The 26,467-nt window shown below is 39.6% G+C and overlaps 1 protein-coding gene across 3 annotated transcripts in view; it reads left to right on the top strand.

Annotated features, from left to right (window-relative positions):
* The first annotated feature begins 1,289 nt into the window (after positions 1–1,289).
* Positions 1,290–26,467, top strand: part of CHRNA7 (cholinergic receptor nicotinic alpha 7 subunit) — a 139,550-nt gene continuing 114,372 nt past the window's right edge. For 2 of the 3 annotated variants that reach the window (XM_025390018.1, XM_025390017.1), the window contains exons 1-2: positions 1,290–1,456; positions 1,700–1,839. Coding sequence is in view for 2 of the 3 variants with exons in the window: in XM_025390017.1 (XP_025245802.1) it covers positions 1,402–1,456; positions 1,700–1,839 (195 nt within the window). In the remaining variant the exon portion in view is untranslated. Of the gene's footprint in view, positions 1,544–1,699; positions 1,840–26,467 lie in introns of all 3 variants that reach the window. The other variant, XM_025390016.1, reaches the window with a different exon arrangement.

Genomic DNA, 26,467 nt, shown 5'->3' with positions numbered 1-26,467 from the left:
TACTTCATGGGCTTTCTCTATTCTGCTTCTGGGTTTTATTTCCCTTCTTCTCATTCCCCCTTTACCAACAACTAATCCTCTGTAGATAATTTCTTCACCAAGTGCCTGCTTTGTGGTGTCCAGACTGCTAGAAATGGTGGGGGGACTCAAGAGCCAGATGAGGCTAAGGGCACGCCTGTCTGCTCTCCAGGCACCCCTGGCGTCCCTTTCTCCCGGCACAACGAATGCTATCCTTTGAGGTGAATCCAGTTCAGCTGTCACCTCTTCCATGAATCCTCCTCCAGAAACAGCTGCGTGGCCCACGGGCGTTGTTCTGGTGGAGCGCAGATGCACGGGGGCTGCGGGAAGGAAGGTGGTAGCGCCCCCTACGCGGACGCAGGGCGCTGCAGTGCTCAGCAGAAGGGAGCAAATGGGAGGGAGCTTCAGCCGCCCTGGAAGCCGCCCCTTGGCGCCTTCCTCTTTCCAAAATCACGCCTCCTCTTCAACATCAAGAACTCTCCGCACTCCCTGGACCTCTCAGAGCCTCTCCTTCTCATTAACTCTTCCTAGTGCGCTGGCTCAAAAGAGCCTAGATAAGAACACCAAGTTCTGACTGTCCTTCCAGCAAAGAGTTAGGAGTTAACTTTTCAATCTTTCTAATCGCCTTTTTTAAAAAATGAGCCACACATTAGGGTAACCACTGGGAATCCCATCACACACATTGGCGGCATCTGTCCTCCCCGACAGGGTGCCTCCAGCACTTCAGATCCCAGCCGAGAGTCTGGCTGCTAGCGCCCAGCAAACGGTGCGGAAAGCAAACCCGGGCTCGCGGAAAGCGGGAGGAGGGGGCTTCCTCGGGTCTGTTTTGTCTGGTTGGCAAGACTTCCGAAGCCTGGTTCCCCAACGCTGTCACCCGGTCGCTGGCGTGGAGGAGGGAGTCCGGGAAGACTGGACCCCAGAACTGTCCCGGCTTTCTCCGGAGTGCCCGGCACAGCTTCTGGTTAAGAGCGGGAGCGGGCTGAGTGGGGACAAAGAACGCAAGGGAGAGGCAAAGCCTGGCCTTGGGCAGCCCCTGGCCTGGCCGGAGGCGCGAGGCCGAGAGCGCGCTCGGTGGAGACTGGGGGTGGAGGTGCCCGGAGCGTGCCCAGCGCCGGGAGTACCTCCAGTTCACACCCCGGGCTGCAGTTCCCTGGGTGGCCGCCGAGACGCCGGCCCGGGCTGGAGGGACGGGGGGCGGGGACGGGGCGGGGGCGGGGCTCGTCACGTGGAGAGGCGCGCGGGGGCGGGCGGGGCGGGGGCGCGCGCCCGGCTCCTTAAAGGCGCGCGAGCCGAGCCGAGAGGCGGCTCTGTGGCCGCAGGCGCAGGCCCGGGCGACAGCCGATACGTGAGGCGCGCCGGCCCGCGGCAGCTCCGGGACTCAACATGCGCTGCTCGCAGGGAGGCGTCTGGCTGGCTCTGGCCGCGTCGCTCCTGCATGGTAAAGCCGCCGCCTCCCCGCCCTCCACTTCTCCGTGGGATCCCGGGCACATCCCAGGCGCCTCTGTGCGCCCCGCGCCTGGGCCAGGTTTGGGGTCTCCCCGCCTCCGGCGAGGGGCAGCGGGGGCGCTGCGGGGGCTGCTTGGTTGCACCGGGTGGGCGGCGGGGGCCGCGGGCAGGAGGGAGTCGGGAGTACACCCGCCGGCCTGCCCTGAGCCCCCTGCCCGGGTCTCGTCTCCTTAAGTGTCCCTGCAAGGCGAGTTCCAGAGGAAGCTTTACAAGGAGCTGGTCAAGAACTACAACCCCTTGGAGAGGCCCGTGGCCAATGACTCGCAACCGCTCACCGTCTACTTCTCCCTGAGCCTCCTGCAGATCATGGACGTGGTGAGTCCCGCCTGCCCACAGGGCTGCCCTCTCCCCTCCCTGGGCTCCGAGGGGCTTTTTAGAAAGCGTCGGGCGTCCAGGCGGTGGAGCTCGGCTGGGACACTCTAGCTGGCCCCAGGCGAGGCAGGGCCGTGCTCTGACTCTGTCCCCAGCCTGCCCTCTTCTGAGTGTCTCAGTTCTCCGTCTCTCCTCCCGCCAAGGAGGAACCTGGTAAAGCTTGTTCCATCACTCCGGCCACCTGTACGTGGGTACTTGGGTCCCACCTTTCTCTCAGTTTAGAAACTCAAGCATCCTGAACTGGGACTCAGTAGCAAGAACAGGTGACATTCACTTTTTAGTCTCCCTTATGGTGTTAAGTGTTGACATGCAGTCCAGCATTGAGTGTCAGTTTAGCCACTTCTAGACTTTTCTGCCGCCTATGATATGTAACTTCTTTGGTGAGGGGCCTGCCCCTGAGCTTTGCAGCTGGCAAATCTGTCCAGGCAGAGGGCAAGAGGGCCAGCTGTGAACTTTCACTGTGACCCCATCTTAGGAATGGGCATGCTTTGCCTTCCTGGTGAGGACAGGTACCAGGAGTCCTGCTCCATGGACTCAGGGTTCCCCATCAGGAATACACGTGTCTGTCCCTCCAGGCAGCTGCCACCAGTTCCATGGGCCTCTTGCCTTGCAGCCTTGCTAGTGCCCACTTCAGTTGGCCAATCTGTGTAAACTTACCTTTTCTTCCTCTATGCTGCTTTGGATATTCAGTATTCATGGTATATTCCCCATATAGCACAAATGCTTCACACAAGTGTTTAATTCATTATAAATGTCTATACAGAGTATCGGATTCTATTGTGGAGACCCTGGAGTGGGGCAGGGTGGGGCACAGGGATAATGATGTTCATTGGGAGGGACAGCATGATAGGAAAGAGGTGAGACAATAGCCACAATTCCTGGTTAAAAAACAAATAGTGCTAAGAGCCACCTGGCAAAGTGGAAAAAGATAAGAGGTGATATTTCATAATCCTACAAGTAAACAGTTACCCAGGTGATATTTCATAATCCTACAAATAAACAGTTACCTGCACTAGCATGTTGATGAATGGTATATCATTTAACCTAGTTAAAATTGCTGTGATACATTGCCTCCTTTCCAACACTACACTGGCCTCAAATGTGTTCTTCCTCCTGCAGACAGAATCGTGCTTTAAAATATTGAATGTATATGTGATGATGCGGAAAAGTTATCATGAGAGAAGAGCTGTAGGGGAAGGCAGGTTCAGTCTTATGAGTTGCAGAGCAGCAAAAGTTGCTGTTTACAGAGCAGCTCCTCAGTTACTTTAAAGAGCTCAAGATTTGTACTTGGGGTCTTCGGTGGGTTCTGGCTCTGTTGGTTTCTGAATGGCTGCTGTTAGGTAAGTTTCTTAAGCATCTTGAGCCTTGGCTTTCTGGCTAATAAAATGGACACTGTAGTACCTCATCAGTCATTGTGATCAACTAAAGAATATGGAAACAACTTGAAGAGACCTTAAAGCTGGATATGTGATTATGGTCATTTTCATGCAGAAACCACATGAAAAGACCAGGCAGCAGAGCTGACACACCCCGCAAGTGGTGTGTGACAGGGTGACAAAGGGACAGTGGCTCCTTCTTCCCCCATTTGCCCAGGGTCAACTCCAGCCAGGCTGCCTCACTGTTTGTGTCTGCTCCACAGCTGTCTCCCTTGGAGTGGGTGTCTCTGTATTGCCGGGATGGGGGTGATGGTGCAGTAGCCCCTCAGTAGAGGAGTAGGAGGAAGTCAGTAGAACAGGCTCCTGAGGTTGCAAAGGCTGCGGCAGGCTCTTTTGGAGAAGAGACTACTCACGGAGAAGCTGCAGGCTTTTTTTCTGGGAACTTCTTCTTTAAGAGACACTTAAGAAACCAACTTATTATAAGGAGCTCTGAGTCTTAGGAGAAGTTTAGGCATAGGTTAGTGTTACACTACGTGAACATTTAAAATAACTTTTGTCACGTTAGAAAATTACAAAAATAGCAAATTGGCACTTTGTGTCAATGACAGTCCACTGTCCTTAGGAAATGCGTGTGAAGAAGGCTGTCAGCAGTCAGAGGTGATGGGAAGGGGGCGGGAGAAAGTTTCTCTCTCACTTTAGCCATGGGGTTGGCTGTGAACACATTGAACTTCCAAGCCAGGCAATGCTGTGTTCATGGAGTGGCCTTGAACAAACTCCCTTACCTTTCGGAGCCCTGTTTTCTCATGTGTTAGAATAATACCTGCTTCAGAGGTTTTGAGAGGATTAAATAAGATGAAGTGCTTGCCACACACTGGTGATTCACTGAAGGTATGCTCCATCTTAATTATGTAACTACTCAACTCAGAGGTCAAGAAGTCATGCCTAGAAAGGTGTGGTCCCTTGCCCAAGGCCACTCTGTGATTAGAGGTAGGGCTAAGAGGAAACATTGGGCAAGTCCTTTGTCTTTCATCTGCTGCTTCCTTTAGACTTGGTAACTTCGGCAGAACAAAGTCATTTAATTTATTTAAACTGGATGAATTGTAACTAATTTAATGTGACTTTCCTGAGATGCTGGATGAAGCTGAAGTCTCAATCAGACATAAGGAAATATGCAAACATTTGTATTCCAGCCTGACTTGGCTCTGCCTGGTTTTTGAAGTGGAGCCGGGTCTCTGCAGCTGAAATCTCAGCCCTCTGGACAGAGACACAATGGTTCTCATAAAGGCTTCGCGTGGCAAAATCTTGGCTGGTATAGATTCTCTTTACACATTTGTTGCCCGTTTTAACTGGGCTGTTCTAGAGACCATAGTAGTTGGTCTTCCTGCTCCCAAATATTGTTATTGATTCCTTTTTTTGGTTAGTAGAGGTTCCCAACTGGAGTGATAGGAAGACACCATATGATGTTATATATTTTATTTTTGTGAAAGATCATTTACTCTTTAATCAATTTATTCCACAAATCCTATTGAACTCCTATTGTAGACTTTGACAAATTCTGAGAATTAACAGAAAGGTGATGGATTATTTTTCCTTTCAGAGATCTCATGAGCTGGCTAGGGAAATTAACAAGTAAATCCCAGGCCGGGCGCGGTGGCTCACGCCTATAATCCCAGCACTTTGGGAGGCCGAGGCGGGCGAATCCCGAGGTCAGGAGATGGAGACCTTCCTAGCTAACATGGTGAAACCCCGTCTCTACTAAAAATACAAAAAATTAGCCGGGTGTGGTAGCGGTCGCCTGTAGTCCCAGCTACTCGGAAGGCTGAGGCAGGAGAATGGCCTGAACCCAGGAGGCAGAGCTTGCGGTGAGCCGAGATCTCGCCACTGCACTCCAACCTGGGCGACAGCAAGACTCAGTCTCAAAAAAAAAAAAAAAAAGTAAATCCCAAATTACTACATGTGATGAAATTTAGCATACACATTTATACAAAGGGCTAGAAAACATTGTTTTCAACTAGAGCCGCTGAGAATGGCTTCAAAGAGATGGTGGTTAGAGTTCCAAAAATGAGAAAGAGTTTGCCACTGAAAGCAGGATATCTTTTCCAGGTAATGGGTACAGGCTGAGGAAAGGCTGAAAGTACAGTGGAGGACAGCTCACCTCCAACATGTGTTTTGTGGGACACTGGCAACCTGTTGATCTTTCCTACGATTTTGCTGCAAGACTTCTCAGAAAATTTAATGTGCTATGTTTTTTGAGACATTCTAAAAGACCAATATAGTACTGACTAAACTACTGATAGTTTTGCAGACCCTTTTGTAAGAATTATGCTTTAGAAGCACACCTTACAAGGGCAGGGTGTTATGAGTTTTCTTTGGTATGAGGTGCTAGATAAGTGTGGGGACAGTAAGGTTGTAGTGTGTGAGGTGTCCTGAGTTCCTCTGCAAGTTTGCATTTTACCTGGCTCTAGTCTAGGCATCTCTGAAGGCACGAGGAGGCAGTGTGCCAGGGGTTTTGTGAAGCTGTAAGACCAGCCTGCCATAGCATATTTTCCCAGAAATGGAAATAGTCCAAACCTTGATATTTGTATTAAATTCAAGTATAAATTATAGATTGGAGTGAAAAAACTTTGCATACATTTTAGAGGCACAACATGAGTCCTCAAAGGAATTGCTTGACCTGCTGTTATTCAACAGGCTCCTTTGTGAAGCACTAGGCAGAGGGGGAAGATATGGTGGATTTTTAAACAGGGGAGGGAAGTAACCAAATCTCTGCTTAAGCAGAAGATGCTGAGAGCAGTGAGTGTGAGACGGGTTAGAGAGGAGGAGAGAAAGGTAAGGGACAAGGAGGTTGAAACTAGGATGGCCACTGTGGGAATGTGGAAAAGGGGGCAGATTTAAGAGATGTTTTGGATATGTTGTCTATGATGTATAACTGTGTATATAAACATCATGAATATACATCAATAAATTTGCTAAGTGAAAGTGCCTAAATTATTCTTATATGCATACACTGACTTCTGGTGATTATTAATTTACTTCCTGGGCTTGTAACTGGGCTGGGAATGAGATAATACATAAGAAATCATTTTGAAGTAATGCATATGTAAGGTCTGATCTGCCAAGTTTCCATAATGTTTCTCCTTTATTTGTGCTGTTTAGTCAGTCACCTGAGCACATGCATCTAAAGGCCATTCTAAGTGATTTGCATAAAATAAATATACATTGGTTATGAAGCATGTCCAGAAGTCAAGTTTGTTAAAGTGAGTAGTATGAACCAACATGTAATTATATACAAATGTAAAACATATAATTATACAAGATTGATTTTTTTGGTGTTTTATTGGTTTGAAATGCAGATTCAGCTTTTTGGACGCTTTAGTCACAAGACAGTAGAACTAAGTGGTCGTGCACTTAGGCTTTGGCACTGAAGATGGCAGGCAGGGCTGTGGAGCCCAGTATCCTAAGGGCTTATGTGTTATCTAAATTCCTTTGGGTGGCCCTCTGCTTAGGTTTGCAAAATGTATGATTTTATATTCATTAGCCATCATTTAAAATGCTACAACTCCAACAAAATATTATCAAATATTATAAAACCCACATACCTAGAGTATATTGTAAAAAGAAATGCTGAAGGTATGATCGGGTATTGATCTTTGTCATTTTAAAAAAATCTTTACTTTTTTGAGCAATTTTAGCTTCTCAGCAAAATTAAGAGGAAGGTACAGAGATTTCCCACAGCTTCCTCAATGATCAACATTCCCCACTAGAGTAGTATATTTGTTACAACTGATGAACCTACATTGACACATTATAATCACCCCAAATGCACAGTTTATAAGAGGGTTCCCTCTTGGTTTTGTATAATCTATAGGTTTGGGCAAATGTATAATGGCATAGTGTATAACACCATCATCATGGTATCATACTGAGTATTTTTACTCTCCTGGAATTTCTTTGTGCTCTGCCTTTTTATCATTACCTTCACCACAATTCTTGGCACCCGTGATGTTTTATTGTCTCTGTAGTTGAATCTTTTCTGAAATGTCGTATGGTTGGAATCATACAGTCTGTAGCCTTTTCAGATGGACTTATTTTACTTAGTAATATGCATTTATGCTCTCTCCATACGCTTTCATGGCTTGATAGCTCACTCCTTAGCACTGAGTAATATGCCATTGGTCTGGATGTAGCAGAGTTTATTTATCCATTCACCTCCTGAAGAACATCTTGGTTGCCTCCAAATTTTGGCAATTATGAGTAAAGCTGCTATAAGCATCTTGTGCAGATTTTTATGTGAACATAAGGTTTCAATCATTTAGGTAAATACCAAAGCGGGCACTTGCCGGTTCGTATGCTAGGAGTATGTTTAATTTTCTAAGGAAATCACAGACTGTCTCCCAAAGTGGATGTACCATTTTACATTCTCACCAGCAATGAATGAGAGCTCCTGTTGCTCTATATCCACGTCAGCATTTGGCGGTGCCAGTGTTCTGGATTTTGAGCATTCTAATAGGTGGGTAGCGGTATCTCATTGTTATATATTTGCATTTCCCTGGTGACATATGATGTGGAGCATTTTTTCATAAGCTTATTGCCATCTGTAGATTTTCTTTGGTAAGGTGTCTGTTAAGGTCTTTGACCAAGTTTTAAGTGTTTTTTTTTTTTTTCTTATTGCTGAATTTAAGAGTTTTTGTATATTTTTGCTGACAGTCTTTTATCAGGTATGTCTTTTGCAAATATTTTTCCCAGTCAGTAGCTTGTTTTCTCATTCTCTTTACATCGTATTTCACAGAACATACATTTTTAACTTTAGTGAAACCCATCTTTTCAATTCTTTCTTTTATAGATTGTGCCTCTGGTATTGTATCTAAAAAGTTATTGCCGTAGCTAAGGTCATATAGGTTTTCCACTATTATCTTCTAGGAGTGTTATAGTTTTGCACTTTACATTTAGGTCTGTGGTCCATTTTGAGTTAATTTTTATGAAGTGTATAAAGTCCATGTCTACATTTATCTTTTTGCATGTGGTTGTCCAGTTGTCGTAGCACCATTTGTTGAAAAGACGATCTTTGGTCCATTTTATTGCCTTTGCATCGTTGTCAAAGATCAGTTGATTATATTTATGTGAGTCTATTTCTGGGTTCTCTATTGTGTTTCATTGATCTCTTTGTCTATTCTTTCATCAACAGCACAGTCTTGATTTTACTATAGCTTTATCATAAGTCTTGAAGTTTGGTAGTATCAGTCCTCCAACTTGGTGGTGGTTCTTCAACATTGTGTTGGCTATTCTGGGTCTTTTGCCTTTCCCTGCAAACCTTATAATTGCTTTATAGATACCCACAAAATAACGTTCTGGGATTTGTTTGGGATTGCATTGAATCTATAGATCGAGTTGGGAAGAACTGGCATATTGACAATATTGAATTTTTCTATTCATGAACGTAGAATAGCTCTTTAGTTAGTTCTTCCTTTATTTTGTTTGTAAGACTTTTGTAGTTTTACTCATATAGATCTTGTAAATACTTCACTAGATTTATACCTAAGTGCTTAATTTTTGAGGGGTTAAATGGTATTATGATTTCAATGTCAAATTCTACTTGTTAATTGCCAAAGTATAGGAAAGCCATTTACTTTTACATGTTAGCCTTGTCTTCTGCAAAGTTGCTGTAATTGTTTATTAGCTCCTGGAGATTTTTTTTTTTTGGTCACTTATTTTGGGTTTTCTACATAAATGATCATGTCATCTGCGATCAAAGACAGCTTTATTTCTTTTTTCCCAGTCTGTATACTTTTTATTTCCTTTTTCTTGTCCTTTCAAATTAGCTGGTACTTCCAGTGTGCTATTGAAGGGAGTGGGAGAGGGGACATCCTTGACCTGTTCCTAATCTTAGTGGGAAAGCTTCAGGTTTCTTATCATTAAGTATGGTGTTAGCTTTAGGTTTTTTGGATAGTATATATATATAAATAAAAAAATTTAAAAAGCATATATAAAAATATATATAAAAATAAAAAATGTACATATTTACTTACATTTATATATAAATATATACATATATTTTGTGTATTTATATTTATGTAAGCATATACAAATATTTTGTATATATACAAATACATATTTTATATATACATATGAAAAATATGTATATACACACATACAAAAAACCTACAGCTAACATCATAATGATATATATATTTATCAAGTTGAGGAAGTTCTCTTCTATTCCATTTACTGAAAGTTTTTATGATGAATAGGAGTTGGATTATGTCAGAATTGTTTTCATCTATTGATATAATCATATGATTTTTCTTTTGTAGCCTGTTGATGCAATGGATTATATTAATTGATTTTTTAGTGTTGAGCCAACCTTGAATATCTGGAATAAATCCCACTTGATCATGGTATATAATTCTTTTTGTACATTGTTGAGATCAATTGGCTAATTTTTAAATTTTTGGTTGAGACAGAGTTTCACTGTGTTGCTCAGGCTGGTCTCGGACTCCTGAGCTCAGTTGATCTGCCTGTCTCAGCCTCCCGAAGTGCTGGGATTGGAGGTGTGAGCCACCACAACGTGCTGATATTTTGTTGAGCATTTTTGAATCTATGTTCATCAGTGATATTGGTTTGTAGTTATCTTTTCCTATAATGTATTTATCTGCCATTTGTATTAGGGTAATGCTGGACTCATAGACTGTTTTAGGAAGTATTTCCTCTGCTTGTGTACTCTGAAAGAGACTGTAGATAATTGGCATAATTTCTTTTTTAAATTTGTAGACTTCACCAGTGAGCCCTTCTGGGCCTGTTGCTTTCTGTTTTGGAAGGTTATTATTATCTGATTCAATTGCTCCAATAGATGTAGGCCAATTCAAATTGTTTATTTCTTCTTGTTTGAGTTTTGAGAAATTTTGTCTTTCCAGGAGTAGTCCATTTTATCTAGGTTATAAAATTGGTGAGCATAGAATTATTCATAGTATTTATTTGTTATCCTTTCAGTGCCCATAGGATCTGTAATGATGTCTTCTCTTTTACTTCTGATATTAGTAATTTTTGTCCTTTGTCTTCTTTTTCTTATTTAGCCTGGCTGGATGCTTATTAATTTTGTTGATCGTTTTTCAAAAAACATTTCGTTATTGTTCATTTCCTCTATTGATTTCCTGTTTACAATTTTGTTGATTTTTGCTCTAATTTTTCATATTTCTCTGCTTATTTTGGATTTAATTTGCTCTTTTTTTCTAGTTTCCTAAAGTAGAAGCTTAGAATATTGATTTTTAGATCTTTCTTCATTTCTAATACTGTATTAAGTGCTATAGATTTTCCCCTAAGCACTTCTTTTGCTGCATCCCACAAATTTTGGTAAGTTATTTTCATTTTCATTTCAGTTAAAATATTTCAATGTCTCTGAGAGTTCTTCTTTGAGACATGTATTATTTAAAGGCATATTGTTTAATTTCCACGTATTTTTGGATTTTTCAGTAATCTTTCAGTTACTGATTTCTAGTTTAATTTCTTTGTATTCTGATAGCAGGCAAGGTGTAATTTCTATTCTTTTAAATTTGTTAAGGCTCATTTTATGGCACAAATATGGGAAATATTACATGTGAGCTTGAGAAGAAAGTGTATTCTACTGTTGTTGGATAAAACATTCTATAGATATTGCTTATATCCAATTGATGGACAATGTTTTGAGTTCAACCATGTTTATACTGGTTTTCTGCTTTCTGGTTCTTTCAATTTCTGGTAGGGGGGTGTTAAAGTTTCCAACTATGATAATGAATTTACCTATTTATCCTTGTAGGTCTAATAGTTTTTGCCTCATTAGTTTGATGCTGTGTTTTTGGGCATATACACATTAAGTACTGTTAAGTATTTTTTGTAGCATTGATCTTTTTATCATTAAGTAATACCATTTTTTATCCCTGGAAACTTTCCTTGCTTTGAAGTATGCGCTATCTGAAATTTACATAGCTATTCCTGCTTTCTTGGATTAGTGTTAGCATGGTATACTTTTCTCCATCCATAGGACACTTTTAATTTATATATGTCTTTATATTTAGAGTACTCTGGTTTTTACGTAGGCACATGCAGTTGGGTCTTGTTTTTGATCTACTCTTACAGTCTCTTTAAATTGATGCATTTAGACCACTCAAAGTGATTGTTGATATAGTTGGATCAATAACTATCATATTTGTTACTGATTTTTTTTTTTTTGTCCTTGTTCCTTATTTCAGTTTTTGTTTTCTACTCTGACTTTTACGGTTTAGTTGGGCATTTTATGTGGTTGTGTTTTCCCTCCTTTCTTGGCATATCGGTTATAGTTCTTTTCTTTACTTTTTTAGTGGTTGCCCTAGAGTTTGCAACGTACATTTACAGCTAACCCAAGTCACCTTTCATGTTACATTATACCACTTCATGGGTAACACGAGCACTTTGTAATGCAAAATAACATGAATTTCTTCCTCCTGTCCCTTGTACCATTTATTTCTTATAAGGTGCATGTGTGTGTGTATATATGTGTGGGCATATATGTATGTATTATATATGTATATGTGATATATACATATAGGTATAAAAAGATTGTTGCTATTGTTACTTTGAACAAACTGTTTTCTGTTAGATAAATTAATAAGAAAAACAAAAGTTTTTATTTTGCCTTCACTTTTTCCTTCTTCAGTGGTTCTTTCTTTAATTTGCATACAACTTTCAACCTGTATAATTTCCTTTCTTTTTAAAGAACTACTTTTAACATTTTTTCAAGGCAGGTCTGCTTGCAACAAATTTCTTCAATTTTTGCCTGAGAATGTGTTTTTTTTTTCCTTATCTTTTGAAGGGTGATTTCAGTAATTCTAGATTTGTGATTTTCTCTCTCAACACTAACTATTTTACTCTACTCTCTTTTTGCTTGCATGGTTTCATATAAGTCAGATGTAATTCTTACCTTTTTGGTCCTCTAAAGGGAAGGGTATTTTGTCCCCCTTTGACTTCCTTCAGGATTTCGTCTTTAATTGTTTATAGTTTGAAATGATATACCTAGATGTTGGATTTTTTTTCCCCACATGTATCAGCTTGCTGTTTTCTGAGATTCCTGGATGCGTGGTTTGGTGTTTGACACTAATTTGGGGAAATTCTCAATCATTGTTTCAAGTACTTCTGTTCCTTTCTCTACTTCAACAGTCCCCAACCATTTTGACACCAGGGACCTGTTTTGTGGAAGACAGTTTTTCCGTAGACTGTCGGGGGCCATGGTTTTGGGATGACACTGTTCCACCTCAGATTGTCAGGCATTCATTAGATTCTCATGAGGAGCGTGCAACCTAGATCCCTTGCATGTGAAAGTCACAATAGGGTTTGTGTTCCTGTAAGAATGTCATGCTGCCGCTGATCTGACCGGGGACAGAGCTCAGGCAGTAATGCTCCCTGACGTGCCCCTCACCTCCTGCTGTGTGGCCCAGTTCCTAATAGTCCAGGGACAGGTACTGGCCCGTGGCCTGGGGCTTGGGGAACACTGCCCTACTTCTTTTCCTTCTCGTATTCCCATCACACATATGTTCCACCTTTTGTAATTGTCCCACAATCCTTGGATATTCTATTCTGTTGTTTTCAGTCTTTGTTCTCTTTGCTTTTCAGTTTTCAAAATTTCTATTGACATTCCTCATACTAGGGATTCTTTCCTCAGCTGTATCCAATCTAGTAGTAAGCCCATCAAGTACATTCTTTATTTTTGTTACCTTATTTTTGATTGCTGGAATTTCTTTTTGGTTATGTCTTAGGAGTTCCATCTGTGTGCTTCCATTGTTTAACTGTTCTTCCATGATGTCTCCTTTTTCCGTTAGAGCCTTTAGCATATTAAAAATAGTTGTTGTAAATTCTGATCTGATAATTCCAATACTGCTGCCACGTCTGGTACTAATGCATGCTCTGTCTCTTCAATTTATGTTTTTCGTTTATTTGTTTGTTTGTTTTTTGCCTTTTAGTGTGCTTTGTGATTTTTTTCTTGATTGGTGGCCATGATATACCAGGTAAAAGGAACTGCTGTAAATGAATGTTACTAATGTAGTGGTAAGGTGTGGAGGGAGGGGAAGCAGTCTATCCTCCTGTGATTAGGTCTCAGTTTTTTAGTGAGCCTATGCCTCTGGACACGAACTTCATAGGTGTTTCTCAGTTTGTTTCTCCCCGCTTGGGTGCCATAGGATGGCTAGAGTGGGTGGAGTTCAGTATTTCCCTTCCCTTGGGTCAGTTAGGCTCTGATAATACCCCAGAGGGTTAGACGATGGTTAATTCATTTTTCCTGATGGCAGGCCTTATTAAAAACAACAGAAAGTTCTGGCACATTTCCAGATGGTTTCTTTCACCTGTCTCTGGTGGAAGCACGAGGGAACATTTCTTCAGTATTTCCTGTGGGAACCTGGTAGAGCTTCTGGAGGTAAATCTCATGATATTTGGGAGCCCCTATGGTTGAATCCTTGTGGAATTTTTTTTTTTTCTAAATGTATTTTTAAAAAACAAAATCCTAGACATACAAAAAGCTAAAATAATTCCAAGTAGGGTAAATCGAAAGGAAATTATGCTAAAATGCATTATAGGAAAAGCAATAACAAAAGTTCTTAAAAACAGCCAGAGATAAATGATATGTTATAAACAAATGAAGAAATTATTTGCCACTAATTTTTTTACATAAACAATACAATTAATAAAATATTATCTCAGTCTAATACAGTTTATAATACATTGTTTTATGTCAGTTTATAACTGTATATTCAACAAAATGTATGCCATCAATGGATGTATTATCAAATATTACATAACATTTTTTCTAGAAATTCATTACTTCATTTACTTATGACTTGTTGGGGATTCTATATGTAATATTGGCATGCAATGCTGAAAACGGCATTTGTGATTTCCAGTCTTTAGTGATATGGCATAATTTATTTTCTCAGTTAGACAAAGGCATAAGTACTTATGACTTTTTCTTAATGGAACATTCAGAGAATAATCAACAGATATTCAAGGTACTTTCCCTCGGGTAATTACATACAATTTGTTTAATCTTCAGTCAGATTAATACTTCAACACAATGAGTCTTAAGGGAGTAGAAAAAATTTAAATCCATTCTGTAGCCACTTACAAGGCCTAAAGCAGTAGAAAGCAAAGCAGATTCCCCATTGAGGTAAGCAGAAACATTGGTCTTAGAAAATTTCTAAGGGTACATCCTGAAAGCAGGTTGTCACCAAAAATCTTGAAGGGTCCTATTCTCTGCAAACTATTGCCTCCCTTTCTTTTTTATTTTATTTTATTTTATTTTATTTTTTAATTTATTTATTATTATTATACTTTATAAGTTGTAGGGTACATGTGCATAACGTGCAGGTTTGTTACATATGTATACTTGTGCCATGTTGCTGTGCTGCACCCATCAACTCGTCATTTACATCAGGTATAACTCCCAATGCAATCCCTCCCCCCTCCCCCCCTTTTGGAATTTTTAACTTTCAAAGTTGTACACACTGAGCCTCCAGGAATTTGCCAATTCCAGTTCAGGTTTTCTTACTCTGCTGCTGGTTCCTGTGGTGGTTTTGCTGATTGGTCTGTGCTCTGGAAAGTCCTGGCTCTCTGTATGCCCGTTTGTCCCTCCAATCTTGAGAGCAGAAGTTCATCCTGTGTGTTCCCCTGTTAGTTTGGCTCCAAGAAGAGCTGTTGTTTTTTTAGTGTGTTTACCCTTTTACTTGTTAGGACAAAGTTGTAACTCCTGATTTTCTTGCATCAGGAACCAGGAACTGGATCTAATAATGTTTTAATAAGATACATTTCTTAAAATGACAAAATTAATATGTGTTTGTACAGGAGCTAAATTAAACAAACCTAAAAAGGAATCAAGAAGTTGAAAATCAAGGGTGTAAAAATCAGCGCACACAAGGCATTCTGGCAGAGTTCATGCTGTCTTTTCTTTATGTTTATAGATGTGTAGAGAAATATTTAAATATTTAAAAGTTGAAAGGTATAAACATGATGTATGATGCCTTAAGCAGTATTAACAGGCATTGATTTTAAAGTGGTACACTTAGGCCCATTAGTAAACAAATACAGGTTTTAAAATACATTTATATGTTTTCTTCATTAACTCTTACCATCACTGCATATTCAATCTATATTCCTTTTGTAATTTAAAAACCATTTTTAAAAACATATTTAAATGCTTTATGATGATACTTATAAGTAACACATAGTTGGGTTTTTTAAAAAATTGAATTTGAGAATCTTTATAATTTAGTTATCCTTAATGTGATTACTGATCTATTTGGGTTTAAATCTATCCTTCGCTATTTACTTCCACTTACCCTTGTCTCTTCTATGTTCTTTTTTTCTCTTTTTTCTTACACTTTTCTGGATTAATTGCTCGTTTTATATTATTCTTATTTTCTCTTCTATTAGTTTGTTAGTCATATTTCTTTCTTTTTGTCTTACAGTGGTTGATCTGGAGATCACAATAGGAATCCTTGACTAAGTAAAGTCTAATGAAAGTCATCAACCTTTCTGTACAATGTGAGGACTTTACAACACTTTAATTCCATAATTGCAATGTATCTACTGTTACTGTCATGTATTTTATTTCTATAAATATATTTAAATTTTATAAGATTATAATTGTTTTTTGCAGTCAGTATTCTTTTAGATTTACTCCTATAGTTTCCTTTTTTGTTACTTTAATTCCTCCCTGTATCTTCTAACTTCCATCTAAGATAATTTTCCTTCTGCCCTTTAGACTTCTTTTTCATGAGAGTCTGGAAGTAGCACAAGTTCTCCATGTTTGTTTCAAAACTTATTTATATTGCCTAATTTTTGCATGATAATTCAAAAATACAGACTTTGTGTTGCTGGTTAGTTACAGCACTTGTATACACAGCACAGTGTCTGTAGTATATTACCCTAGTGTTTTCTGACTTCCAGTACTTCTCTTAAGAGGTCAGCTATATGCCTTATTGTTGCTTCTCTGTTCTTGTTTTCTTTGGTCACTTTTAAATTGTATTCTTTGTCTTTGATTTTCAGCAGTTTTACTGTGATAAGAATATGTTTCTGCTGTTTTGTTTTACCTGTTTGGGATTCAGAATGAATTATTGAATCTGTTCCTTGGTTTCATTCACAAGTTTTGGAAAATTGTTGCCAGATCTTTCTTTCTTTCTTTTTTTCTTTTGAGACGGAGTCTGGCTCTGATGCCCAGACTGGAGTACAGTGGCGTGATCTCAGCTCAGTGCAACCTCTGCCTCCTAGGTTCAAGCAATTCTTCTGCCTTAGCCTCCCGAGTAGCTGAAACTACAGGCGTGCACCACCACGCGTGGCTAATTTTTGTATTTTTAGTAGAGACGGGTTTCCAGCATATTGGCCAGGCTGGTCTCAATCTCCTGACCTCATGATCTGCCCGCCTCAGCCTCCCAAAGTGCTGGGATTACAGGTGTGAGCCACCATGCCCGGCCTAGATATTTCTTTAGATATAGCGTCTGCTCTATTTTATCTGCCTTCTCTTTTTGGGACAATGATTACATGTTTACCACAGCTTTCACTTTATCTCAGTGATTCTCAACCAGGGGCAGTGTTTCTCCCCAGGGAATATTTGGCATTATCTTGAAAAAATTTCAGTTGCTCCAGTTGGCGAGAAGGATGCTACTGACACAGGGAAGGGGCTAGGGATGCTGCTGAATGTCCTATAGTGCATAGGATGGCTCCCCAAGACGAAGAATTATCTGGCCCCCAATGTCAACAGTGCTGAGATGGAGAAGCCTGCTTTATTCCATATGCTTCCTATTCTTTGCTGTAATTCCCATTACTTTGTCTCTCCATGCTTCATCTAGTCTGTTTTCTGTTGACTTATATTCAATATTCAGTCCTTGAATTCTCTCATTGTGTCTATCTGTCGTTAGTCCCATTTATTGACTTCTTTTTAAAGTTTCAGATATTGCACGCTTTAGTGTTAGAATTTCCTTTTGGTTCTTACAAAATTTTCTAGCTCTCAAGCTTTTTCTCAGTTTCTTCAGATATATTCATAAGAATTCTTTTATAGCCCCTGTCTGATAGTTCCATTCTTAAGACACTTTGTGCCTCTGTTTTTGTTAGTGATGGTTCTTTCTGCTTTTCCGACACATGATCTGGGCCCCTTCTGAGCCTGGTTGTGTCTGTAGTTTGCCCCAGACAATGTATGGGGAAAATGGTAGAGATGAGAGCATGGAGAACCCTTTTACTACTGTTAATATTTACTTCTGACAGCAGCCACCCCATGGACACCGGCAACCAGCAACCACACATTACCTTAATTAGATTAGGGATTGAGAAGATGTGAAGATGGGCTTCAGTCCCTCTAAAGGCTGCTTTCTTTCTGGTTCTTGCATATTTGTTCTAGGGCATAAATACGGAAAATTTACTAGAGTCTTCTCTCTCTTCAATAAGGTTTTTTTTTTTTTTTTTTTTTTGAGATAGAGTCTTGCTTTGTCACCCAGGCTGGCATACAGTGGCACAATCTCGGCTCACTGCAACCTCCGCCTCCCGGGTTCCAGTGATTCTTCTGCCTCAGCCTCCCAAGTAGCTGGTATTATGGGCATGCGCCACCATGCCTGGCTGATTTTTGTGTTTTTAGTAGAGACAAGGTTTCATGACATTCACCAGGCTGGTCTTGAACTCCTGACCTCAAGTGATCCACCCGCCTCGGCCTCCTAAAGTGCTGGGATTACAGGCATGAACTACCACACCTGGCCCTCTCTTCAGTAAGTCTTGAACTCAAATTTTGTCCCCTTTTCTCTTAAGTTTGTCAAGGTTTGCTCAAAATTTTAGCCTCTTAAGCATTATTAAATAATCACCACAGGCTCTGGAAAGGTGGCCTCAAATCCTGGTATTCTCTCAGGGCTCCCCTCCCTTCCTGGATCTTGTCCCTGCAATTCCTCACTGCTCTATTGGTATTCTGGTGCTCTCAAGCATGATTTTTCTTTTTTTTTTTCCCCAAGCTCTTCTAATTGTTCTCACTGGAGAGTTGGCGAGAACTACCTAGTTCATCTTTATTGATAGCAGAACAGAAATTCTAAATGGAAATAAATATCACATGTGCTCACTCATTTGTGGAAGCTAAGAAAGTGGATCTCACAGAAGTAGAGAGTATAATGGTGGTTACCAGGGGCTGGGAAGACAGTGGGGAGAGGATGATGAAGAGAAGTTGGTTAAAGGGAGTAAGTTAGATGGAAGAGGCCGGGTGCAGTGGCTCACACTTGTAATCCCAGCACTTTGGGAGGCCAAAGTGGATGGATCACAAGGTTAAGTGATCGAGACCATCCTGGCCAACGTGGTAAAACCCCGTCTCTACTAAAAATACAAAAATTAGCTGGATGTGGTGGTGCATGCCTGTAGTCCCAGCTACTCGGGAGGCTGAGGCGGGAGAATTGCTTGAACCCGGGAGGCGGAGGTTGCAGTGAGCCGAGATTGTGCCACTGCACTCCAGCCTGACGACAGAGCAAGACTCCGTCTCAAAAAAGTAAATAAAAAGAAATTTTAAAAAGTTAGATGGAAGATATAGTTAGAAGGAATAAGTTCTAGTATTTGATAGTATAGTAGAGAAATTATAGTTAACAATAATTTATCGTATATTTCAACATAACTAGAAGAGCAGACTTGTAATGTTCCCTACATAAAAGATAAATGTTTGAGGTAGTGGATACCCCAATGATACCGATTTCATCTTTACACATTGTCTGTGGGTTTCAAAATATCACATGTACCTCCAAAATATGTACAGCTATTAGATATAAATAAAGACACCAATCTGTAGTGCACCTTTATAATTGATACCAATTTATTATGGTAGAAATTTTGTGTCCTAAAATCTCTTTAGGGCTCTGATAGATAAACCCACAAAATTCTTTTAATCTGTATAGACTGAGAATTGTAAGCACTTTTACTAAAAGATATCTTTCTTGTAAATGTTGCCTTTCAAGGCTACCATTGAAAATATTCCCTGAAGGGTTCAGCTCTCTCAGAGCTTCTCGTTTCATCCTTGACATGCTGTTAAAGGAAGAGAAATAGTTTTGTCATGGAGGAAGGCCAGCGAAAATCTCTGCTCCCTTATTGATTTATTTTTAAAATCAGGGTTAGGTAGTGTTTTACTCCTCCTCAGAGAAGAAAGAAATCATTTGGCATCTTCTGATTGCAGTTCCCATGCTTTTAATTTCGGTGATTTCTTTATTCAGTAAACATCAGTTATAAACTATTATAGCCAAAGAAATTTGAAAAGTATTGTAAAATAGTATGTACTTGGGCATATTTATGTGTGTGTAAATGCACACTCTGTCACACACACCCCTGTTATCCTTAGCTCTCCTTGTTGATTTTATTTTTGATATCTCAAGAAAAGGCATCATGTACTATGCTAATTAAGTTTCTAAGATATAAAGCTTGAAGATACAGCAGAAGGCTTGGAGTCACAGCTCCCAGGTAGCCAAAACAATGGACTGAAACTAATATGAAATTAAGCAATGAATTGTACGAAATCTTGTATTATGGGTTAAAAATTAGTGCAGAAGAATGGGCTGTGGGAAAGGTCTGGATGTGTGGCTGCCTACTGGCTCTGCATCAGCTCATAGGTGTAGGAGCTGACCTATGTAAACTGTAGGTGGCAGTGGACGAGGAGTAGGACATTGTAGCTGTCATGATTAATGAATGCCACCTGTGAGATTCTCAGCATGGGAAATTTACTCTTGCGTCATTGAAACTGAATTGTCTGTAAATATTCCTGTCTTGGGTAAAAGAGGTGGTGTCTATACTCTGGGGAGAGGACTTAGAGAGGGAGGAGAACTTATGTGCTTTATTTTGTGGAGAGAAGGCAAGTGTTAAGCTAGCTGTTTAGCTGGTTTCAAATTTCAAGATGTTAAATGAGTTTATAATCTAAAGTATCTATTTTAAGAAGCTCACACAGAGGTGATATGATCAGGGATTTAGATTAAGCAAATTAGGGTAAGGCTGCTCACTGATTGCCAAAATATATTTCATTAAGTACAAATGCATGAAATTTACAATTGAAATCACTAGTCAGGAAACAGTTTGTTTTGGTTCTCCGTTAGGAAGTTTTATTGTCATTTGAAGTAACCTATAACACACTGGCTAGCTCATAGACACACATTTTATTTTGGAAGTTATTCTTTAACCCAATTTTAAAACTTTAAATTGTAGTAAAGTAGATATACACTAATGTGGCACAGTATCAAAACCAATTCAGTGCGTTACCACAAAGTGAACCCACTTAAGCTGTCACCACCCAATACAGATCTTCCCTCCTCCAGAGCTAAACTGTTTGCCTTACTTCCAACACCAGAGTCTAGTTTTGCCCTTCTCTGGAACTCTGTGTGAGAGGAATCACCCAAATACACTGCATGCGTTCTTTGGGATGTGGCTTTTTTGGTTCATTTTTATTTTTGTGAGTCACCCAAGTTGTTTTCTCTAGCTCTTCTTTCTTCGTTTCTATTGTATGAATATAACAACGTGTATTATTATATTGATGGCTATTTAGATTTCTTCTAGATTTTGTCTGTTTTGAAGAACACTTCAAGGAATGTGGTATATGTCTTGTGATGGACAGGAGTATGCATTGCTCTCTGATACAGATGTAAAAGTAGATTAGCAGGGCCCTAGGGCAGCGTGTTTGTAACTTTTCTGGACGATGCTAAACAATTTTCAAAATGGTTATACCAATTAACATTCCCACCAGCAGTGTATGAAAATTCTTGTTGCTCTACATATTCACCAACGCTTGGCATTTTTAGTCTATTAAATTTACCATTCTAGTGGGTGTGGAGTGACATTTTCTTGGGATTTTAATTAGCATTTCCCTGATTACGGCTAAGGTTGAGGAGATTTTCATTTTTTTAATTTTTCCATTTTGGCATATTATTTTGAGAAGTGTCTAATCGTGTCTCTCTACTATTTCTCTCTTTTTTCTTTTTTTGTTTTGTGTTGGTTTGTTTTTTCTTTATCGATTTGTGTGAGATTTTCTGTATTACAGATATAAACCCTTAGTCATCGTCTTTGTTTTGTGCTGTTATAACAGACTGGAGACTGGGTAATTTATTAAAAATAGCAATTTATTTCTCATGGTTCTGGGGATGGGAAAGTCTGATATCAAGGTGCCAGTATCTGGCATAGGTCTTCTTGCTGTGTCATAACATGGTGGAAGGCATCACATGGCAGAAGGGCGAAGAGAGGGTGAGAGAGAGAGAGCAAGAGGGGTAAACCCACTCGCTTCATAATGAACCCACTCCCAAGGTAACTGCATTAGTCCCTTCGGGAGGGTGGGGCCTTCATGACCGAAGCATCTCTTCTAGGTTCTGTCTCACAGTACCATCCTAGTGGAAATTAAATTTCAGCATGAATTTCGAAGGGGACAGATACTCAAACCATCGCAGGTATATGTTTTGCGGGTATCTTAGAGTCTTTGGCTTATGGTTTAACTTTTTGACATTCTTTCTTTTCTCCTTTTGTAAACTTTTAATTGAAGTATGACATGCTTACAGATTAATGGTGTCTTTTGGTGAACAGAAATTCTTAATTTTAGTGTGACCTAGTTTATAAGTCCTTTCTTCTATGTTTAATGCTGATAGTATCATATTTTAAAAGTCTTTCCCTTCCCCGAGTTCATGAAGATATTTTTCTGTATTTTTTAGAAGCTTTCTATTGTTGTTTTAGTGGCTTTTTGTTACTGTTTTACCTCTCAAGTTTATGTTTATAACCCACCTAGAATTGATTTTTGTGTATAAAGTGTGTCACTTTGAAGCAGCTTTATGGAAATTGGACTGGTGACTAACTTATTTTGTTTTTCAAGAGTCGTGAAAGGGTGGTTAGTGTAATGAGTGCATGATTGTTTAACTGTATCACATTTGGATATTATATTGTCCACCATACCTGTGCCTTAATGGGCATTTTAATTATTTAATGTGTGTATGATATGAAAATAATGTATAGGTTATGGAAATTTTTAATATTTAAAAATGTTGACATCACACACATTATTTACAAAGTCAGTAAAGAAGGGCTTATGAGAAGCCCTAGCCCCTGACCCCAGGTTTCCCATCACCATCCTAAGACAGGTACTTTTAACACACTCTATTTCAGGTCATCACTCCTATTTTAATATTCTGCTTATGTTTGTATTTCTTGATTGATTAAAATATCAGATTCTCTGGACCTCTGCTGAAATTAAAATGCCTTTAAATATCTTCAGTATGGATATTCTTATTTTTAGAAGGGATTTTGTTAACAAAAAAAATTAGACAAATTCAATTTAGCAGACGTGATATGAGCAAAGAACAATTCATGAATCAGGCAGCACTCAGGACCAGAAGAGGTTCAGAGAGCTTGACCCAGCAGTGTGAGCAGCCAGCTCGTATAGGCTGAACACAGAAGCAAATTAGATAATCTGATTGGCTACCACTAGGCACTTACCTTATTTGGCATGGGATGATGAGTTGTCTGCCTGTGATTGGCTGAAATCTGACTGTTCGTGATGAACTGAAACTCTGCTGTTACAGTCATAAGTTAGGTCTTTGTTGGTTTACTTAATAAATTAGGTTGCCTTTGTTAAGAAGGAACTCAAAGATGGGAGATAGTCTCAAGCCAGTGGTCTCCTGCTTATTTCATTTAGCATTTTGTTTGTTAGGAATGGCAGTGTGTCCCTCAAATCAGGATCTGATGATGAAGGTTGTTGGCTAATGATTGAGATGGAGATGGGTTTTTTTAATTTGTTTTTATTTGGATGCTTATCTGATTCTGAAGGAAAAGAAAAAAATTTCCCTAAATTTCTTAGCAAATCAAAAGCTTTATACACTGACTGATTTTAAAGACAGGCTGTAATTAGGTAATGAACATTTTGATGTGTTAACTTGAAAAACCTCAACTTTATAGCTGTAGCTAATATATTAACTGAAATATGTTTTGGTTTTGAAAATCAATTGGCCAAAAGTTTTAAAAACATTCTTTTTAAAAACCACATTTAAAAACTTTCTTGCAGCATTTTCCTTTAAAAATAAAAAGTGCTAGTTTTTAAGTCTTTGATCAAATGTTGTTTCCTCAACTTTGTGACTGAATCATTTAGGACAATATTTTAAATTTGCCCAAAATATCTGTAGGTTAAAGATCAAGAAAATTTCTTGATCGGAAATGAAAGGATAACAGATATGTTGGTAAAAATGGACAACATCCATCGAATCCTGATACTTGCAAACATTCAGGGCCACATCCTATAGACAATTGGAAGTCAGGATATACATGTAAGTTAGGTAAATTTCAGACAGCCTGTAATGTTTCAAGCAGAAAGATGTCTCCAGATCTGTCCTGGAGGCTTCCCTGTTCTTTATATTACTGGTCTTGCATTTTACAACTCCAGACTAAACAGAAACTGTATCAGAGGCCTTTGTCTTAGTGATTAGGCCAGGGAGTGATCTACTCTGACTCATGGTCCCAGGAGCAGTAGGCTTTTAATTTTGCTTCCTGCACTCTAGGATTGACTGTCATGCAGCTGAAGATGATATGTGGCTGCAGGGAGCACCTCCTTGCCTCCTTTCCCTCTGAGACATGCAGGGTTGTTTGGACCCTCCATCCTCTTCCATGCACAAAGCCATTAATGCAAAATCCGTGGTCTGAGACGATCCTTTGACAGTAACCATCAGGCGTGCATTAAAACAGCAGTGTACAGATGGTACCTTCATTGTTTCTGACAGGGACAATTATGGGCATTGGATTAAAGTAAAAACTGAAAAGGAATATTCATGACAGGAAATTTCCCTTGCCGGGGGTGTTTTGCAACAGCGGGAAGCAGCTGGTCATTGATGTGTCGGCACAAGGCGGCTTCCTGGATTTCCACTGGCTTCCTGGGTTTTTCCAGATGTCACTTGAAAAGCACACTGAATTAGTCCTTGAAACTTAGTTTTAAAGTACTTGAAACTTAGTCTCAAATAGAGGAAATGAACACAGAGTGGGATACATAATGTGGTGTTGTTTGGATTGGGAATATTGTACTTATTTCAGAAACGCCACTCTTTTGGAGGAAAATTAGTTTCCTCCTTACTTTATTGTTAAATCTACCGGGAAATCTGGAAAGGACTGTGGGGGCAGAGCTAGAGTGGACTGGTATTCAGGGCCTCCTAATAGGTGGCTTTGGTTGTGTGACTTTGGATGCATATATCACTGTGTGTATTTGAAAAAAGCCCTAAAGTAACGTCATCTATATGTATATAACTTTAAAGAACTTTCACATTTTTAAAGCACTTTCACTGATCTTTGATCATGTGAAATGGTATTCTTAATGACTGTACCTGTGTAAGCAGAGAACATTTTGGGACCTGAACCCAGATCTTCTTTGTATTTTTTTTTTTTTTTTTCTTTTCGAGACAGAGTCTCACTCTATTGCCCAAGGCCGGAGTGCAGTGGCATGATCTTGGCTCACTGCAACCTCCGCCTCCTGGGTTCAAGCAATTCTCATGCCTCAGTCTCCCAAGTAGCTGGGACTACAGGTGCACACCACCACGCCCAGCACATTTTTGTGTTATTAGTAGAGATAGGGTTTTACCATGTTGGCCAGGCTGGTCTCAAACTCCTGACCTCAGGTGATATGCCTGCCTTGGCCTTCTAAAGTGCTATATTTTTTTGTTTTCGGGATATTTCTGTTTATTTGCTCATTAAATGAATGGAGTATGAAATAAGTGACCAGTGAGATTTTATTTTCAGTTTGAATTATTAATTTTTTTTGGCATTTGATGTGTTTTACTCCTTTGCAGTTATTCTTTCTGATGCTTGAACTGTCAGATTGGCTCCTGCATTGTTTTGCTACGGTCACTGTGATCCTTAATCATTTCTTCTATTTCCTGGCAGAAAATAAAATAAGGTGTCCCAGGCTTACTGTGTGTACCTCCCACTACAGACTGGAATCTGCCTTTGCTAAGGAGCATTGCAGTGGGAAATTAAATTTGGAAACCACAGACTGTCAGGAGGTATTGGAAGAAATTCCAACTTGAGTCTAATAGATATCTCAGAAAGAAACAACTGAGCAAATGGAAGTACAGATATAGAGAAATGATTTTGTTTTGTTTTGTTTGCTTTTTAAAAGCTTCTAGAGTTGAGGGAAGACACAAACGCACATACTTAGAAGCAGCAGACCCACTGCATCCTTCAATTCCAGTACATCAAGTGTAAGGAAAAAAAACTATTTAGGATATTGCAGAGGGCTATGACCCCCAAGCTCAGATGAGAAACTGATTAGTATCCTAAGATCTCTGAAACGCCAAGTAGAAAGGCAAAAAAGAAAAAAAAGAAAAAAAAAAAAAGGTGTTTTCATGTATGCAAGGATTCAAAGTTAACACCCACAAATCGTCTGAAAGAAATGCTGGAATAATGTATGCCAGTTATGCAGAATCAAAATCAAACTCTAAGCAAAATAAGTGAGATATAATAAATCTAAGCAGTTAGAGTCCAGAAAATTTGGCATTAAGCCTAATTGTCAGTTGTCAACCCCTGAAACATCAACAGCAATATATAACAAACTTTAGAATTCACTCTACAGTCCTGGAGGAGTGAGAGCTGTGTATTTCAGAGGTAGAAAAAGCAGAAAAGAAATGCATTCTAAGATATTTCTCTGTATCGATATCATCTATTTATATGTATACCTGTATATACATGTGTGTGTGTGCGTGCATATGGACTGATTATGAAGGTATATATAGAAATAGGTTATGCATTTTCACATAACTTTCACATAAACTTGTAAATAACCACTATAAGAATAGAAATAGGATATAAAGGTTTCAAACCTTGAAGGGCAATAATGGAACAAAGAAAACTGAAACAATCCAATAAAACTAAGAAATGCTTTTAGAAAACACAAGAAAAGTCTGGCAAACAGGCAACACGTTGTGACAACAGAAACAAACCCAATCTTATCCATAATCACCATGTTGTGGATTGGACATTTTCAGTTGAAGATGTTCCAGCTGTGGCCACTTTCAAGACCTAGACTTAAATCACAAATTCTCAGACAAAAATAAGTAAATAGGCAGATAGGCAAATAGGGAGATGGGGAAAAGCTGCAGCAAGCAGATGTTAACAGTGGTTACAGAACTATGTCTTGCTGTAATGGGGGTTAACTATGTCTTGCTGTAATGAGGAAAACCGTCTGTGGCGGGACGGCG

This window comes from Theropithecus gelada, chromosome 7a, assembly GCF_003255815.1.
Source record: "Theropithecus gelada isolate Dixy chromosome 7a, Tgel_1.0, whole genome shotgun sequence".
NCBI classification, from domain to species: domain Eukaryota; kingdom Metazoa; phylum Chordata; class Mammalia; order Primates; family Cercopithecidae; genus Theropithecus; species Theropithecus gelada.
The sequence above is the reverse complement of the archived record's forward strand: the minus strand, read 5'-3'. Positions and strand labels throughout refer to the sequence as shown.